Below are 15301 nucleotides of genomic sequence, written 5' to 3' on the forward strand. Positions count from 1 at the left end.
TCCCAACTATGGGATTATTTCCCTCTGCGATAGTTAGGTGCTCTCCTTCCCTGGGACTTTCATCCTCCTCAACAGTACAGAGGCCGTCAGACTGGGGGTGGGACTGTTCTACTGGTCTTCCTCAGCTCCTCCACTTCAGCCACTCTGGTCTCCAAAGCCCGTACACGGTCTCTGAGGGCCAGGAGCTCCTTGCACCAAATGCACACATACGCCACCTGCCCATAGGGCAGGTAATCATACATGCCACATTAGGTGCAATAAACTGGGTAGCCCCCACTCTGTTGCTGGACACCTGCCTGTATTCTCTTTTTACTCCTGCAGCTGGTTCCTTTGTACCATCAGAATCTTCTTAGCATATGCACAAGTGCTCAGGTGGCAGGTGGCCAGGATTCATCACCAAATTTGATCCACCAGTTTTCGATCTGCTGATTGGATCATTAGCTTCTCTGGCCTTGGCACAACAAAATCCTTTAGCCCCACACAGACAAGGACTGCAAAGATTACTAAAAAGCAAAGAGAAAAGGAGTACTTGTGGCACCTTAGAGACTAACCAATTTATTTGAGCATGAGCTTTCGTGAGCTACAGCTCACTTCATCGGATGCATACTGTGGAAATTGCAGAAGACATTATTATATACACAGACACCATGAAACAATACCTCCTCCCACCCCACTTTTCTGCTGGTAATAGTTTATCTAAAGTGATCATCAAGATGGGCCATTTCCAGCACAAATCCAGGTTTTCTCACCCTCCGCCCCCCACAGACAAACTCACTCTCTTGCTGGTAATAGCCCATCCAAAGTGACCACTCTCTTCACAATGTGTATGATAATCAAGGTGGGCCATTTCCTGCAGAAATCCAGGTTCTCTCACCCCCTCACCCCCCTCCAAAAGCCACACACACAAACTCACTCTCCTGCTGGTAATAGCCTATCCAAAGTGACCACTCTCCTTACAACGTGCATGAAAATCAAGGTGGGCCATTTCCAGCACAAATACAGGTTTTCTCACACCCCCCACCCCCATACACACACAAACTCACTCTCCTGCTGGTAATAGCCTATCCAAAGTGACCACTCTCTCCTTACAACGTGCATGAAAATCAAGGTGGGCCATTTCCAGCACAAATCCAGGTTTTCTCGCCCCCCCCCCCCCCCCCAAACACACACACACAAACTCACTCTCCTGCTGGCAATAGCTCATCCAAACTGACAACTCTCCCCACAATGTGCATGACAATCAAGGTGGGCCACTTCCAGCATAAATCCAAGTTTAACCAGAAGGCCGGGGGGGGGGGGAGGGGGCGTAGGAAAAAACAAGGGGAAATAGGCTACCTTGCATAATGACTTAGCCACTCCCAGTCTCTATTTAAGCCTAAATTAATAGTATCCAATCCTGCTGTCAGGGTGCCAATGCCTGAGATGATGGGGCACCCAGGATTTCCAGGTTTATGGATCTTGGGTAGTAGATAGAATATCCCAGGTCGGGGTTCCAGGGGTGTGTCTGTGCGGATTTGATCTTGTGCTTTTTCAGGAAGTTTCTTGAGCAAATGCTGTAGTTGCTTTTGGTAACTCTCAGTGGGATCATAGGGTAATGGCTTGTAGAAAGTGGTGTTGGAGAGCTGCCGAGCAGCCTCTTGTTCGTATTCCGACCTATTCATGATGACAACAGCACCTCCTTTGTCAGCCTTTTTGATTATGATCACAGGCCTAACAAAGAAAATAACAGAACGCCACTAGCCGTCACCTTCAGCCCCCAACTAAAACCCCTCCAACGCATTATTAAGGATCTACAACCTATCCTAAAGGATGACCCAACTCTCTCACAAATCTTGGGAGACAGGCCAGTCCTTGCCTACAGACAGCCCCCCAACCTGAAGCGAATACTCACCAACAACCACATACCACACAACAGAACCACTAACCCAGGAACCTATCCTTGCAACAAAGCCCGTTGCCAACTGTGCCCACATATCTATTCAGGGGACACCATCACGGGGCCTAATAACATCAGCCACACTATCAGAGGCTCGTTCACCTGCACATCCACCAATGTGATATATGCCATCATGTGCCAGCAATGCCCCTCTGCCATGTACATTGGTCAAACTGGACAGTCTCTACGTAAAAGAATAAATGGACACAAATCAGATGTCAAGAATTATAACATTCATAAGCCAGTCGGAGAACACTTCAATCTCTCTGGTCACGCAATCAGAGACATGAAGGTCGCTATCTTACAACAAAAAAACTTCAAATCCAGAGTCCAGCGAGAAACTGCTGAATTGGAATTCATTTGCAAATTGGATACTATTAATTTAGGCTTAAATAGAGACTGGGAGTGGCTAAGTCATTATGCAAGGTAGCCTATTTCCCCTTGTTTTTTCCTACGCCCCCTCCCCCCCCCCCCCGGCCTTCTGGTTAAACTTGGATTTATGCTGGAAGTGGCCCACCTTGATTGTCATGCACATTGTGGGGAGAGTTGTCAGTTTGGATGAGCTATTGCCAGCAGGAGAGTGAGTTTGTGTGTGTGTGTTTGGCGGGGGGGGAGGGGGGGGGCGAGAAAACCTGGATTTGTGCTGGAAATGGCCCACCTTGATTTTCATGCACGTTGTAAGGAGAGAGTGGTCACTTTGGATAGGCTATTACCAGCAGGAGAGTGAGTTTGTGTGTGTATGGGGGTGGGGGGTGTGAGAAAACCTGTATTTGTGCTGGAAATGGCCCACCTTAATTTTCATGCACCTTGTAAGGAGAGTGGTCACTTTGGATAGGCTATTACCAGCAGGAGAGTGAGTTTGTGTGTGTGGCTTTTGGAGGGGGGTGAGGGGGTGAGAGAACCTGGATTTCTGCAGGAAATGGCCCATCTTGATCATCATACACATTGTGAAGAGAGTGGTCACTTTGGATGGGCTATTACCAGCAAGAGAGTGAGTTTGTCTGTGGGGGGGGCGGAGGGTGAGAAAACCTGGATTTGTGCTGGAAATGGCCCATCTTGATGATCACTTTAGATAAACTATTACCAGCAGGAGAGTGGGGTGGGAGGAGGTATTGTTTCATGGTGTCTGTGTATATAATAATGTCTTCTGCAATTTCCACAGTATGCATCCGATGAAGTGAGCTGTAGCTCACGAAAGCTCATGCTCAAATAAATTGGTTAGTCTCTAAGGTGCCACAAGTACTCCTTTTCTTTTTGCGAATACAGACTAACACGGCTGTTACTCTGAAACCTAAAAAGCAAAGATTTTTCAAAATGTATGCTTTTTACTTTTGCTTTTCTGTCTGAATGGTGACAAGAGGACTTGCCTGTTTCTATTGTTTCATTTTCCCATTCTCATATAGTCCCCCACCCTGCTTTGGTGGGGTAGCAGCTACTCTGTAGTAGGAGGTGTAAATGTAGACAAAGAATATTTCACTACCTCTTGAAGATTTGGCATAAGAGTATTTTAAGCATCTGTAACTTTTTCCCAAGCAAAAATTAATCCAGATTTTAAAGCCAGCAGGAGCTAAGGTGAATGTGAACTCTCTCAGCATCACTAGGGCAGAGCTCCCACTAACCATTCCTCAGCTCTAGGCCGAGGGCTCATGCACTTTGGACGGGAATTCAGTCCCGAGAGAAGGGCAGGGAATCAAGGCATACACGCACTGTGCTGCCTGCCACAGGCCCCTCACCTCCTGCGGGTACAGCTCCAGCTCCCCGTCTTCACTGGCACAACAAGGTCAATTCGTATTTTTAAAGTGAAAACACAAAAAGAGCGAAATTACCAAAGACGAATAAGCTCAGGCTCCCCGTCCCTGCACCCCTCAGCCACCACCTCATGCACAGTCCCCTCCCCACGCAACACTGCGGCCCTGCAGTCAGCCTCTATCCACCCCTCTGCATTTCCTCCCTCCCATGGGCACCGCCACAAATCCCTGCGCTAGCCTTTCCACCCCGTCCCCGACAGGACACCCCCATCCCACCCGCACGCGCTGGGAACTGGAGAAAGAGCGCGGCAGCGCGCGCATTTTACGGGCTAGTGGGTGGGGCAGCCGCGGAAGCCCCTCCCACTTGTTTATATAGCAGCCGCGCTTGGCACCGCCCCTTCCATCAGCTGTGGGTGACATCAAGTGTCTCCGGCAGTCCCTCGCGCGTGGTGTTTGCGCGGCAGGGTGACGTCGGGTGACGGTTCACGGACAGGAGCCGGTTCCGGGCAGGCAAGATGGCGGACCACATCCCGCTGCACCCGGTGCCACGCAGCACCCAGCGGCGAGCGGCCTATTACACCAGCGTCCCCGCCGCGCAGAGGCACAACCGGTACTGGCTGGGGCTGGGACGGGGGTGGGGCGTGGAAGGGAACCCCTGAGCTCCGTGGCGATGGGATGGGAGGGGCCCCGGCCTGGCGAGACCCGCTCCACCTCGCAGGCTTCTCCACGGGGCCGGGATCCCCTCTCTCCGCTCCCTGTGGGGCAGGGGTGAAGCGTGGGGGTGGGTGGCAGCCCCGGGCACTGCCAGGCCTCCCATCGGCTGTGGGGGTGGGGGAGGAGAGGAGTCTCCCTGCTGGCCTGGGGGTGGGGGAGTGAGGGTTTCAGGGGAGCTGTGTGTGAGGTCACTGCTCCAGTTCTCAGCGCGGCTGGGGGGTCGAGTCAGAGGAGTTCCGAGGGAGGGGAGGGTGAGGGACGCCTCAGGTGTCCTGTAAGCCTAGTGTAAGGGGCTGTGGAGAGGAGTCTCAGTCCTGTCGCTCCTGTGTTTGACAAAGGAGGCTTTGTCTGCCCCATCATCCATAGGCAGTGTCATTATTCCCACAGTAAGTTGGTCCATTTGTCCTGTTTTCCGTTGATCTGCACAGCGGTCAGGGGAGATTGTGAAGCCATGAAGTTGGGCATGAGGGTTAGGAAGCGGTTGTGGTATCTAAAGTGTGATCTAACTTTCATTTAAAAAAAGTTGATAACTATGTGTTTGGTTTTAAATGTGAACGCTGGTTACTTTCATCATCAACAGTGGCACAGAGAGCCTATTTTCATTGTTTGAGCTGAAAAATTAAAAAAAAAATGAACAAGTAGCATAAATAGTGCAAAGTAAATAAGATTTTAAAGAAGTCTGTTTCGCTAATCTACCACGCAATGTATACATAATGCTTTTTTTGTCTTAACCATGTACCTTTACTATTTTTACATAGCAATTCAAAGAGCCTTACATTGTAGTGTGAGCTGCAGAGAAGGTGGCTTTAATCTTGCATTCCCCTGTGCATGTGCTCAGTTTTATGTGACATCGATGAAATTGCTCATTTGCACAAAACTTAGCACATGCTTAAGTGTTTGCAGGATCAGGGCATACTTGTGTTATTTTTACTTAAAATAAAGACAGAAATATTTATTAAAACATGATGGAGCACTGTGTCATGGCTGGTTCAGGAATGTGGCTTCTCTTCCCTTCGCTGCCCCTGGCTTGCATTGTGACCTTCAGCAAGTCAGGAAGGGCTTGTCTTTGTGGCATAATTAACTTGAGTTAGAACTCGATTGTTGTTCCAAATTTGAGTCCTGTCCATGCATGACACATCTTAATTTGAATGTGGTAGTGCTTTTTGACTTGACTTGGCTAACCTGTAGAGGTATGTCTACCCAGCATCTGAAATCAGACCTCACAGCCCAGGTAGACATGCTCATGCTAATTGGGCCTGAGCTAGCATAATAAAAATAGCAGTGTGGATGCTGTGGTTTGCGCTGGAGCTTAGGCTCTCAAGCCCACCTGACCCCTTGGGCTTGAGAGCCTGAGTTCCATCCTGAGCTGCAATGTCCACAAGCATGCTAGCTCAAGCCCTGCTAATGTGAGTCTGTCTGCCTGGTTAGGAGGCTTGCTCCTAGCTGCAGTGTAGATATACCTTTGGTGTATAGAGTATATCTTGAGTTAACACAACTTGTCAGTTACTAACATAATCACCCTTTTTTGAGTGTTATTTTGCAGTGTGGCTGTTCTAATTCGAGCTTGTTTTATTTTATAGGAATGTAGATAACTCAGTGAAGATACAGTGTTGCTCTTAGGACTTGATGAACAAAAAGGTTTTATTTAACTTATTAGGACCTGAACTCAGTCACTTATGACAGGTTTCAGAGTAGCAGCCATGTTAGTCTGTATCCGCAAGAAGAACAGGAGTATTTGTGGCACCTTAGAGACTAACAAATTTATTAGAGCATAAGCTTTCGTGAGCTACAGCTCACTTCATCGGATGCATTCAGTGGAAAATACAGTGGGGAGATTAATATACACAGAGAACATGAAACAATGGGTGTTACCATACACACTGTAACAAGAGAGTGATCAGGTGAGCTATTACCAGCAGGAGAGCGGGGGGGGGGGGGGGAGGAGAGGGGGAAGGGAACCTTTTGTAGTGATAATCAAGGTGGGCCATTTCCAGCAGTTGACAAGAACCTGTGAGGAACAGTGTGTGTGTGTGTGTGTGGGGGGGGGGGGGGAATAAACATGGGGAAATAGTTTTACTTTGTGTAATGACACATCCACTCCCAGTCTTTATTCAAGCCTAAGTTAATTGTATCCAGTTTGCAAATTAATTCCAATTCAGCAGACTCTCGTTGGAGTCTGTTTTTGAAGTTTTTTTGTTGAAGAGTGGTCACTTTTAGGTCTGTAATCGAGTGACCAAAGAGATTGAAGTTTTCTCCAACTGGTTTTTGAATGTTATAATTCTTGACTTGGTGGCTGAACTTTGTGACTTTGTCTTCACCCATAACTATTTCACATTTGGGGACAATGTATACCTTCAAATCAGCGGCACTGCTATGGGTACCCGCATGGCCTCACAGTATGCCAACATTTTTATGGCTGACTTAGAACAACGCTACCTCAACTCTCGTCCCCAAATGCCCCTACTCTACTTGCGCTACATTGATGACATCTTCATCATCTGGACCCATGGAAAAGAAGCCCTTGAGGAATTCCACCATGATTTCAACAATTTCCATCCCACCATCAACCTCAGCCTGGACCAGTCCACACAAGAGATCTACTTCCTGGACACAACAGTGCTAATAAGCCATGGTCACATAAACACCACCCTGTACCGGAAACCTACTGACCGCTATGCTTACCTACATGCCTCCAGCTTTCATCCAGACCACACCACACGATCCATTGTCTACAGCTAAGCTCTACGATACAACGGCATTTGCTCCAACCCCTCAGACAGAGACAAACACCTACAAGATCTCTATCAAGCCTTCTTACAACTACAATACCCACCTGGCGAAGTTAAGAAACAGATTGACAGAGCCAGAAGAGTACCCAAAAGTCACCTACTACTACAGGACGGGCCCAACAAAGAAAAGAACAGAACGCCACTAGCCGTCACCTTCAGCCCCCAACTAAAACCTCTCCAACGCATCATCAAGGATCTACAACCTATCCTGAAGGACGACCCATCACTCTCACAGATCTTGGGAGACAGGCCAGTCCTTGCTTACAGACAGCCCCCCAACCTGAAGCAAATACTCACCAGCAACCACACAACAAAACCACTAACCCAGGAACCTATCCTTGCAACAAAGCCCCTTGCCAACTGTGTCCACATATCTATTCAGGGGATACCATCATAGGGCCTAATCACATCAGCCACGCTATCAGAGGCTCGTTCACCTGCACATCCAACAATGTGGTATATGCCATCATGTGGCAGCAATGCCCCTCTTTCATGTACATTGGTCAAAGTGGACAGTCTCTACGTAAAAGAATAAATGGACACAAATCAGACGCCAAGAATTATAACATTCAAAAAACCAGTCGGAGAACACTTCAATCTCTCTGGTCACTCGATTACAGACCTAAAAGTGGCAATTCTTCATAAAAAAAAAACTTCAGAAACAGACTCCAACGAGAGACTGCTGAATTGGAATTAATTTGCAAACTGGATACAATTAACTTAGGCTTGAATAGAGACTGGGAGTGGATGTGTCATTACACAAAGTAAAACTATTTCCCCATGTTTATTCCCCCTTCCACCCCCCCCCCCCCCACTGTTTCTCAGACGTTCTTGTCAACTGCTGGAAATGGCCTACCTTGGTTATCACTACAAAAGTTCACCCCCCCCACCCCGCTCCCCTGCTGGTAATAGCTCACCTTAAGTGATCACTCTGGTTACAGTGTGTATGGTAACACCCATTGTTTCATGTTCTCTGTGTATATTAATCTCCCCACTGTATTTTCCACTGAATGCATCCGATGAAGTGATCTGTAGCTCACGAAAGCTTATGCTCTAATAAATTTGTTAGTCTCTAAGGTGCCACAAATACTCCTGTTCTTTCAGTCACTTACGATTCTGTATATATTCTGGAGCAGTTGGTGACACAGTACCTAAATGTAGCAGGGAGCTGCTGCTTTTACCTTGCTTTGTGTGTTGCAGTCATCATCTTTTGTACTGTAGGAGAAAAAACATTGGTCTTAGCAATGTCTGAAGACCCTAAGGAATTGGCGTAAATTAAATTGATATAAGGTACTCCTCAAACTGAAGTAACTTATACACAAGAGGATTACACAAACTTAACTAATTTCTAGACCATACAATTTCCTTGTGTAAACAAGGCATTAGTCCTTCACTTTAAAAAGATACTAAAGAGTTTTAGTTTTTCCCAAAACTGAATACAGGATCAGAGCTTTTCTGCTATTGGAAGGAAGTGGTTTGGCAGGGCAAATTGAGAATATCAGTTAATGACCTTAAAGAATCTATCTTAAAGGGGCTGCAAAGAATTTAAATTTTCAGTTTGCCGTACAGGACTGGGTATATCTATACTACAACTTTGGAGGGCGGACTTATGGATATGCAAAATGAGGTGGAATTGGACAGTGCCAGGAAGGTGAGTTTTCTCAGACTCCCATTTTTCCTGGCATGCGGGTAATTATTTCAGCTATTAATTTTTATATCCTTCCTCTTTTTATGGCAGGTTTGGGAAGGGGATGGTGGCAGCTCAGGAGTAGAAGTAATTGAACCTCAGAATTTCAATTTTACAGGAAATTTTGACGTTTTGAAATTTCTCAGAAAAGGTAAATTTTCCACATTGTGTGTCTGAAGGGAAGTATGCTGATTGAAATTGACTGATTCTGTTAAGTTTCACTGTGACCCACCACTAAATACCAAGTGAAATTGCCCAGTTGGGTCAATTTCATTGCTGCCCTTCCCTCATAGGCTCAGCGAAACTGACAAAGAATCAGGTCAAGTTCAGTCAGCAGCTGCTGAGTCTTCCAGGGTTTGTGGCTCTGGGGCAGTCCACTATGCAGAATGCTCTGGAGTTGAGGACCCCCAGGCTTTCAAACTCCTAAGGCACCTGACTCCCCAGGCTGTGGGAATCAAGCAGCTTGGGTGTCTGGAAGTCCTATGTATCCCTGGCCCTAGTCTGCATGGTGAGGCTGCCCCACAGCCATGGACTGTGGAAGCCCTGGGATCCCTGGCACCAGGACACTCCATATGGTGTAGCTGCCCTGTAGTTGTGGACTCTGGATGCCTGTTCCAGGATTCCAGTTCCGGTGGCATGGAGCCTGGAAGCCCTGGTAGGGGTGCAGTGCTGTTAATCACCTCCGGCTACACAAGACTGTGGCTCTGGATGGTTTTGCAGCAATGATGTTCCCCAACTGCGGTCCCTGGTGCCAAGGGATTCCAAGCCCTGGAGCTGTTCTCATGGAGTGGCTGTCCTGGAGCTCTGTGTCCTGGGATTGCCAGCTCCAGGGTTGTTTGTTTGGTAGAAGCCCCAAGAAGCTCCTGTGAAATCCCTGTTTCTCAGAATATTCCTGACCAGATCTGTTCCAGAGCAGGCTCCAAGTGATCAGGAAAGAGACTACCGGAAAGTAGTTCCTCTCGGGCTCCAAAACCAATCCATATCTCTCCCTCTGCATGTGACCATTGAAGACGTGGTCAAACTGAAATGGAAATGCCCTGAAAATCCAAAGGCTTAGCTAAAATGCTTGGACTTTCCATAACCCCTACAAAAGTCAAGCAGATTCACCTAAAATGAATGTGATCTTAATTCATATTTGGCCTGGTCTATACTACACATTCAACTGTCATTCTGCAACTGCTGAGCCTGTAGTTGAAACTGTCCTTGTTGCAATTGCTGGTGTACAGCTTCATGAGCCATGGGAGCACGGGGTGGGCTTGGTTTTTCCAAGATCACTTTTGGCATGTCAACATTCCCAATGGTAATCGACTGATTGGGAAAGAAAGTCCCTGCTTGCAACTTTCTGAACAGTCCTGCGTTCTTAAAGATGTGTGTGTCATGCACCTTCCCTGACCAGCCCACACTGATGTTGGTAAAGCATCCCTAGTGATCCACCAGCACTTGCATTATCAGGAAAAGTAGTCCTTTCTGTTGACGTAGTCTGTGGCAAGGTGGTCTGGTGCTAGAATAGGGATGTGTGTGCCATGTATTGTAGTTCAGAAACTCCAGTGCTGCAGAACCAACCACTAAGTCCTGCATATTTCTTCTCTGCATCTTTAAAACCTGAAGTATTTAAAAAAAAAAAAAGTCTGACTCACTTTTTATTGGAAAGAAAGATAAAGTATAGGATTGAATTGGCAGAATCTATTTCTTGTTTTCTGTTTGTCAAGGTAGTTTAGCTATACAATTCTGTAGTATTGTCAGCTGACTCACATATCCTTATTTTGTTCGGAAATTCATATGACTGAGTGAAAAATAAGCAAAGGCCATCATGTTCATTGTTTTGAGGGGATGGGAGAAACTATAATAGATAGATACTGTTCATTCTCTCTCTCTCTCGCTCAACTACAACTATTCTTAGAAAGCCAAGACTGCTGAGAAATACTGTATTTCTTAGACCAAGCCTACGCAGTAAACTTGCATCTGCATAACTGTCACTCAGGATGTGAAAAATGTACACTTGAGCAATGTAGTTATACTGACCTAACCGCTCGTGTAGACAGCGCTATATCAATGGGACGGCTTCTCCTGTCAACATAATCCACCTCCGTGAAAGGGGGTAGTTAAGTACACCAATGAGAGAAGCTCTACTGTCAGTGTAGTAGCATCTTCACTGAAGCGCTATGGCAGTGCAAGTGCACCAGTATTTTAAGTATAGATCTGCCATTAGGGTGCTTATCCATGCCTGTTTGGTTTGACAAGTGGTGACAAAACTGTTCAGAATAGAAAGATAATAAAACAGAAATGTTTAACTTTTGTTCATATACATTGAATTGTTAATCTACTACTCAGTCAGCAGGAACAGAGTTTTTTGGGGGAGAGAGACAATAAATGTATCTAGCTTTTATTTAACAGCTTTTTAAAGCAGATCTTAGTGTTAAGCGAAGAAATATTTAAAATCCCAATGCTCCCTGTAAATTACATTATGAAAGCTGAAGCTTTATACAAGACAGTTTTCTTTAAAAATATTTAGTGATCTTCAGTTTGTGGAAATAAAGGTAAATAAGCACCTAACGTTCTGCAGGAAAACATATACTGATTGTAATCTGAACCAAAAATTTCACAGGAGTTTGAATACCTCATTCATAATTACCTTGATTTCACATTACAATCACTTGTTTTTTGTTCAGATTCTGTGAGCATCAGAAAATAAGAATGGCCATGCTGGGTCAGACCAATGGTCCATCTAGTCCAGTATCCAGTCTTCTAGCAGTGGCCAGTGCCAGATGCTTCAAAGGAAATGAACAGAACAGGGCAGTTCTCAAATGATCCATTCTGTTGTCCAGTTCCAGCTTCTGGCAGTCAGAAGTTTAGGGACACCAAGAGCATGGGGTTGCATCCCTGATCATCTTGTCTAATAGCCAATGATGGACCTGTCCTTCATGAATTTATCTAATTCTTTTTTGAACCAAGTTATAGTTTTGGCCTTCACAACATCCCCTTGGCAACGAGTTCCACAGATTGACTGTGCATTGTTTGAAGAAGTACTCCCTTTTGTTTGTTTTAAACCTGCTGCCTATTAATTTCATTGGGTGACCTCTGCTTTGTGTGTTATGTGAAGGGGTAAATAACAATGACCTTTTCACTTTCTACACACCATTCATGATTTTATAAACCTGTATCATATCTCCCCTTAGTTGTCTCTCCTGAGTAGTCCATTATTTTTAAATCTTCCCTCATGTGGAAGCAGTTACATCCCCCTAATAATTTTGATGCCCTTTTCTGTACCTTTTCCAATTCTAATACTCAGTATCTATATTATGAGGTGGGGTAACCAGAACTGCAAGCAGTATTCAACATGTCTGCATACCATAGATTTATGTAGTGGCGTTATGATATTTTCTGACTTACTGTCTATCCCTTTCCTAATGGTTCCTAACATTCTATTAGCTTTTTAACTGCTGCTGCACATTGAGTGGATGTTTTTCAGAGAACTATCCATGGTGATTTCAAGATCCCTTTCTTGAGTGGAGAAAGTTTGTAGCACTGGTCTTCAGATACAACAGGCAGCAGTATCGTTCCTCATCTTCATCTTTGTATTTCAGCCAGAGGTGTCCTTACCAACAGGAACAATCTCATTGTTGACAACAGAGGAGAAAGAGGTTTTAGCTTCATCCTCAAAATAGACACAATTTCGTCTTCTACTCCAGGCTTTAGACCACAGTTTTGTCATGAGACACGAGAGCTACAAACCAATCTTAGATCAATCTACTTCCTCCCCCACCTTTGGAGATCAATTCTCCTATTATTTCAGCAATTGGAATACCATCATCACAGACAAGTGGATCCTAGAAATAATGTACGAAGGTTATTCAATACAGTTCAACTTCATTCCTCCCCCAACCCCTGTCCCTTCTCTGCCCTCTCATGAAAACTTACTAAGAATAAAAGTTTGCTTTTTATTGGAAGCAGAGGCCATCAAGAAGGCACCAGAGATATTCAGAGGAAAGGGATTTTACTCTAGATACTTTCTGATCCCAAAAGAAGAGGAAGGTCTGCAAACTATTTGGGACTTGTAAAAGCTCAACTCTTTCATCAGAGAGGTCAGTTTCCTGAATTTCTCTTACATCTGTAATTCCCTCCATGTCTACTCAAGATTGATTTGGACCTCTTGATGTGAAAAATGCATATTTCCATGTACCTATCATACCTTCACATACTGGCCAGGGAGGATCACTACGCGTCCTCCCCTTTGGCCTTTCTATCACCTCTCATGTTTTTACAAACGGCTTCTCGGACATGGCAGAACATCTGAAGAGACAGGATATTTACATTTACTTCTGTTTGGATGACTTCATCACTGGAGTCTCTGACCATCAGCATGGACTGCACATGTTCACTTTTGAGAAATTGGGACTTGGAAGAAATCACACCTTCTTACACAGAGAGTCCCTTTTGTTGGTATGATTCTGTATTCCCAAGCAGGAAGAGCCTTCCTTCCAGAGGAAAGATTCTTCAAGATTCCGTCTGCCATTCTCAAATTTCAAGAGAATCCCTGCCACTTCTGTTCTTCCTCAGGCTGATGGGTCTCATGGCCTTGACATCATATGTAATCTTATATACTCATCTCAGAATGAGAGCTCTACAGTGGTTGGCTGACAAAACATTGTCTGCCAAATTTAGACATAGTTGAAGCTAACTCTCCCAAAATTGCTCCTATCCCTGTGGTGGACATGAAACTACGACATCCTGAAGGGAGTGGCATTCAGTTCTCCACAACTGTCACTTCATATGTGCCCAGCCTCGGATGGAAAACTCACTTCAACAGCCTAACAACTCATGGTCATTGGAAACACTTAGACTGTGTCTACACTGCCACTTCCAATGCTAAAACTTTAGTCATTCAGGGGTGTGAAATAACACCCCCTGATCAACAAAAGTTTTAGAGCTGAAAAGCGCCAGTTTAGACAGCGCTTTATCACCGGGAGCCGTGCTCCTGGCGATAAAGCTACCACCACTTGTTCGGGGTATTTTTTAATCAGTGGGAGAGCTCTCCTTTGGCGATTAAAGCATGTCTACACTGCCCAGGCAGCGCTGCTGCGGCTGTGCTGTAACGTGGGCAATGTAGACTTTTCCTTGTAAAAACAACTACATATGAATGTATTCAAATTGAGGGTAATCCATCTGGCTCTCAAATAGTTTCTTCCTCATTTACATGACAAAATAGTCCAAGTGGTTACTGACAATGCAAGAGTTATGTTTGATGTGAACAAACAGGAAGGGGGTCATTCCATACAACCGCAAGGAAGCTGAGGAAATATGGGACTGGTGCACCTATGGCAATATTTTTCCCTATTGCTGAACATCTGGCAGACAAAACAACCATCTAACAGATCAACTCAGCAGGGACCCCCCCCACGTCCCCCAAAAAGCTATATGAATGGTCTCTAAACACATCAGTGACAGAAGATGCTTTTGCACTCTACTTCTAGATGACTTGAGATCTTTTTTAAATTCCCACCGAAGGTGGTAAGTGACTTCCATCTTAACCAGTTCATCAGTCTACCGGTATTCTTTGCAAATCTCATGTGCACTTGGGTTAGTCAAAACTCTGCATGTAAGATGCTAAAAGGGCATTAACGTTATATTTAAATGGGACTAAAGACTTTAGGAAGTCCCCCAACTACCTTTCTTGAAAAAATAATAGTAAGGGTCAGGCTATTTCATCACAACACTTGTTCAAATGGGTTAGACTATGTATTGAAGAGTGCTACAAACTAGTCACATTCCACTAGGGCTACGGCAGCTTCTGTGGCAAGAATATAGTATATACTCATTCAGATCTGCAGTGCTATTACATGGACCCCACATTCACTAAAAATTATTCATGATTTAACATCTGGAGCAATGTGAAATTCTAGTAGCAATTCAATTTACTCTGTCTTATTGGTGGAACACTGTTAAAATTCACCTTAATGGCATTTGTAGTAATAATGTGCCGTGTTGATTCATGTACAGTAATGGAAAGAGCTATTACTTTCCATTTTATTGCATTGGCTGACTAATACGTGATATGTTATATTATGTAATGAAAAATTCTGTTGTGATATGAATGCATAAGGGAGCAGAGTTAAAGTTAATGTGGGAACTTCAACTCTGAATTCCTGATTTTTGTGAGAATAAACTCTTAAGTTTAATAAGGTATTGATGGTTTCTATTTAAAAGAACATTAAAGGTGGAGAAGACTGAAATGCCACCAAAACTGCAGGAAGAGGCTATACAGGAGAGGAAATAACTTGGTTGTAGCCTGGTATAAAAAAGATGCTTGTTGTACAGATTCCTTTCTGCATTCTCACTTTCCACCCACCCACCCTCCCCACAGGATCCTAGAGCCCAGTTGGAGCCCTTAAGTCTACACAGCAATGAATCAGCCCTGAAGCCCAAGCCC

The 15301-nt window shown here is 45.0% G+C and overlaps 1 protein-coding gene across 2 annotated transcripts in view; it reads left to right on the top strand.

Moving 5' to 3' along the window:
* The first annotated feature begins 4092 nt into the window (after positions 1-4092).
* Positions 4093-15301, top strand: part of ATP9B (ATPase phospholipid transporting 9B (putative)) — a 283165-nt gene continuing 271956 nt past the window's right edge. For both annotated transcript variants that reach the window (XM_074944742.1, XM_074944743.1), the window contains exon 1: positions 4093-4294. In XM_074944742.1, the coding sequence (XP_074800843.1) occupies positions 4200-4294 (95 nt within the window). In that variant the 5' untranslated portion in view covers positions 4093-4199. The remainder of the gene's footprint in view (positions 4295-15301) is intronic.

The sequence above is a fragment of the Natator depressus genome, chromosome 2 (genome assembly GCF_965152275.1).
Source record: "Natator depressus isolate rNatDep1 chromosome 2, rNatDep2.hap1, whole genome shotgun sequence".
Classification (NCBI taxonomy): domain Eukaryota; kingdom Metazoa; phylum Chordata; order Testudines; family Cheloniidae; genus Natator; species Natator depressus.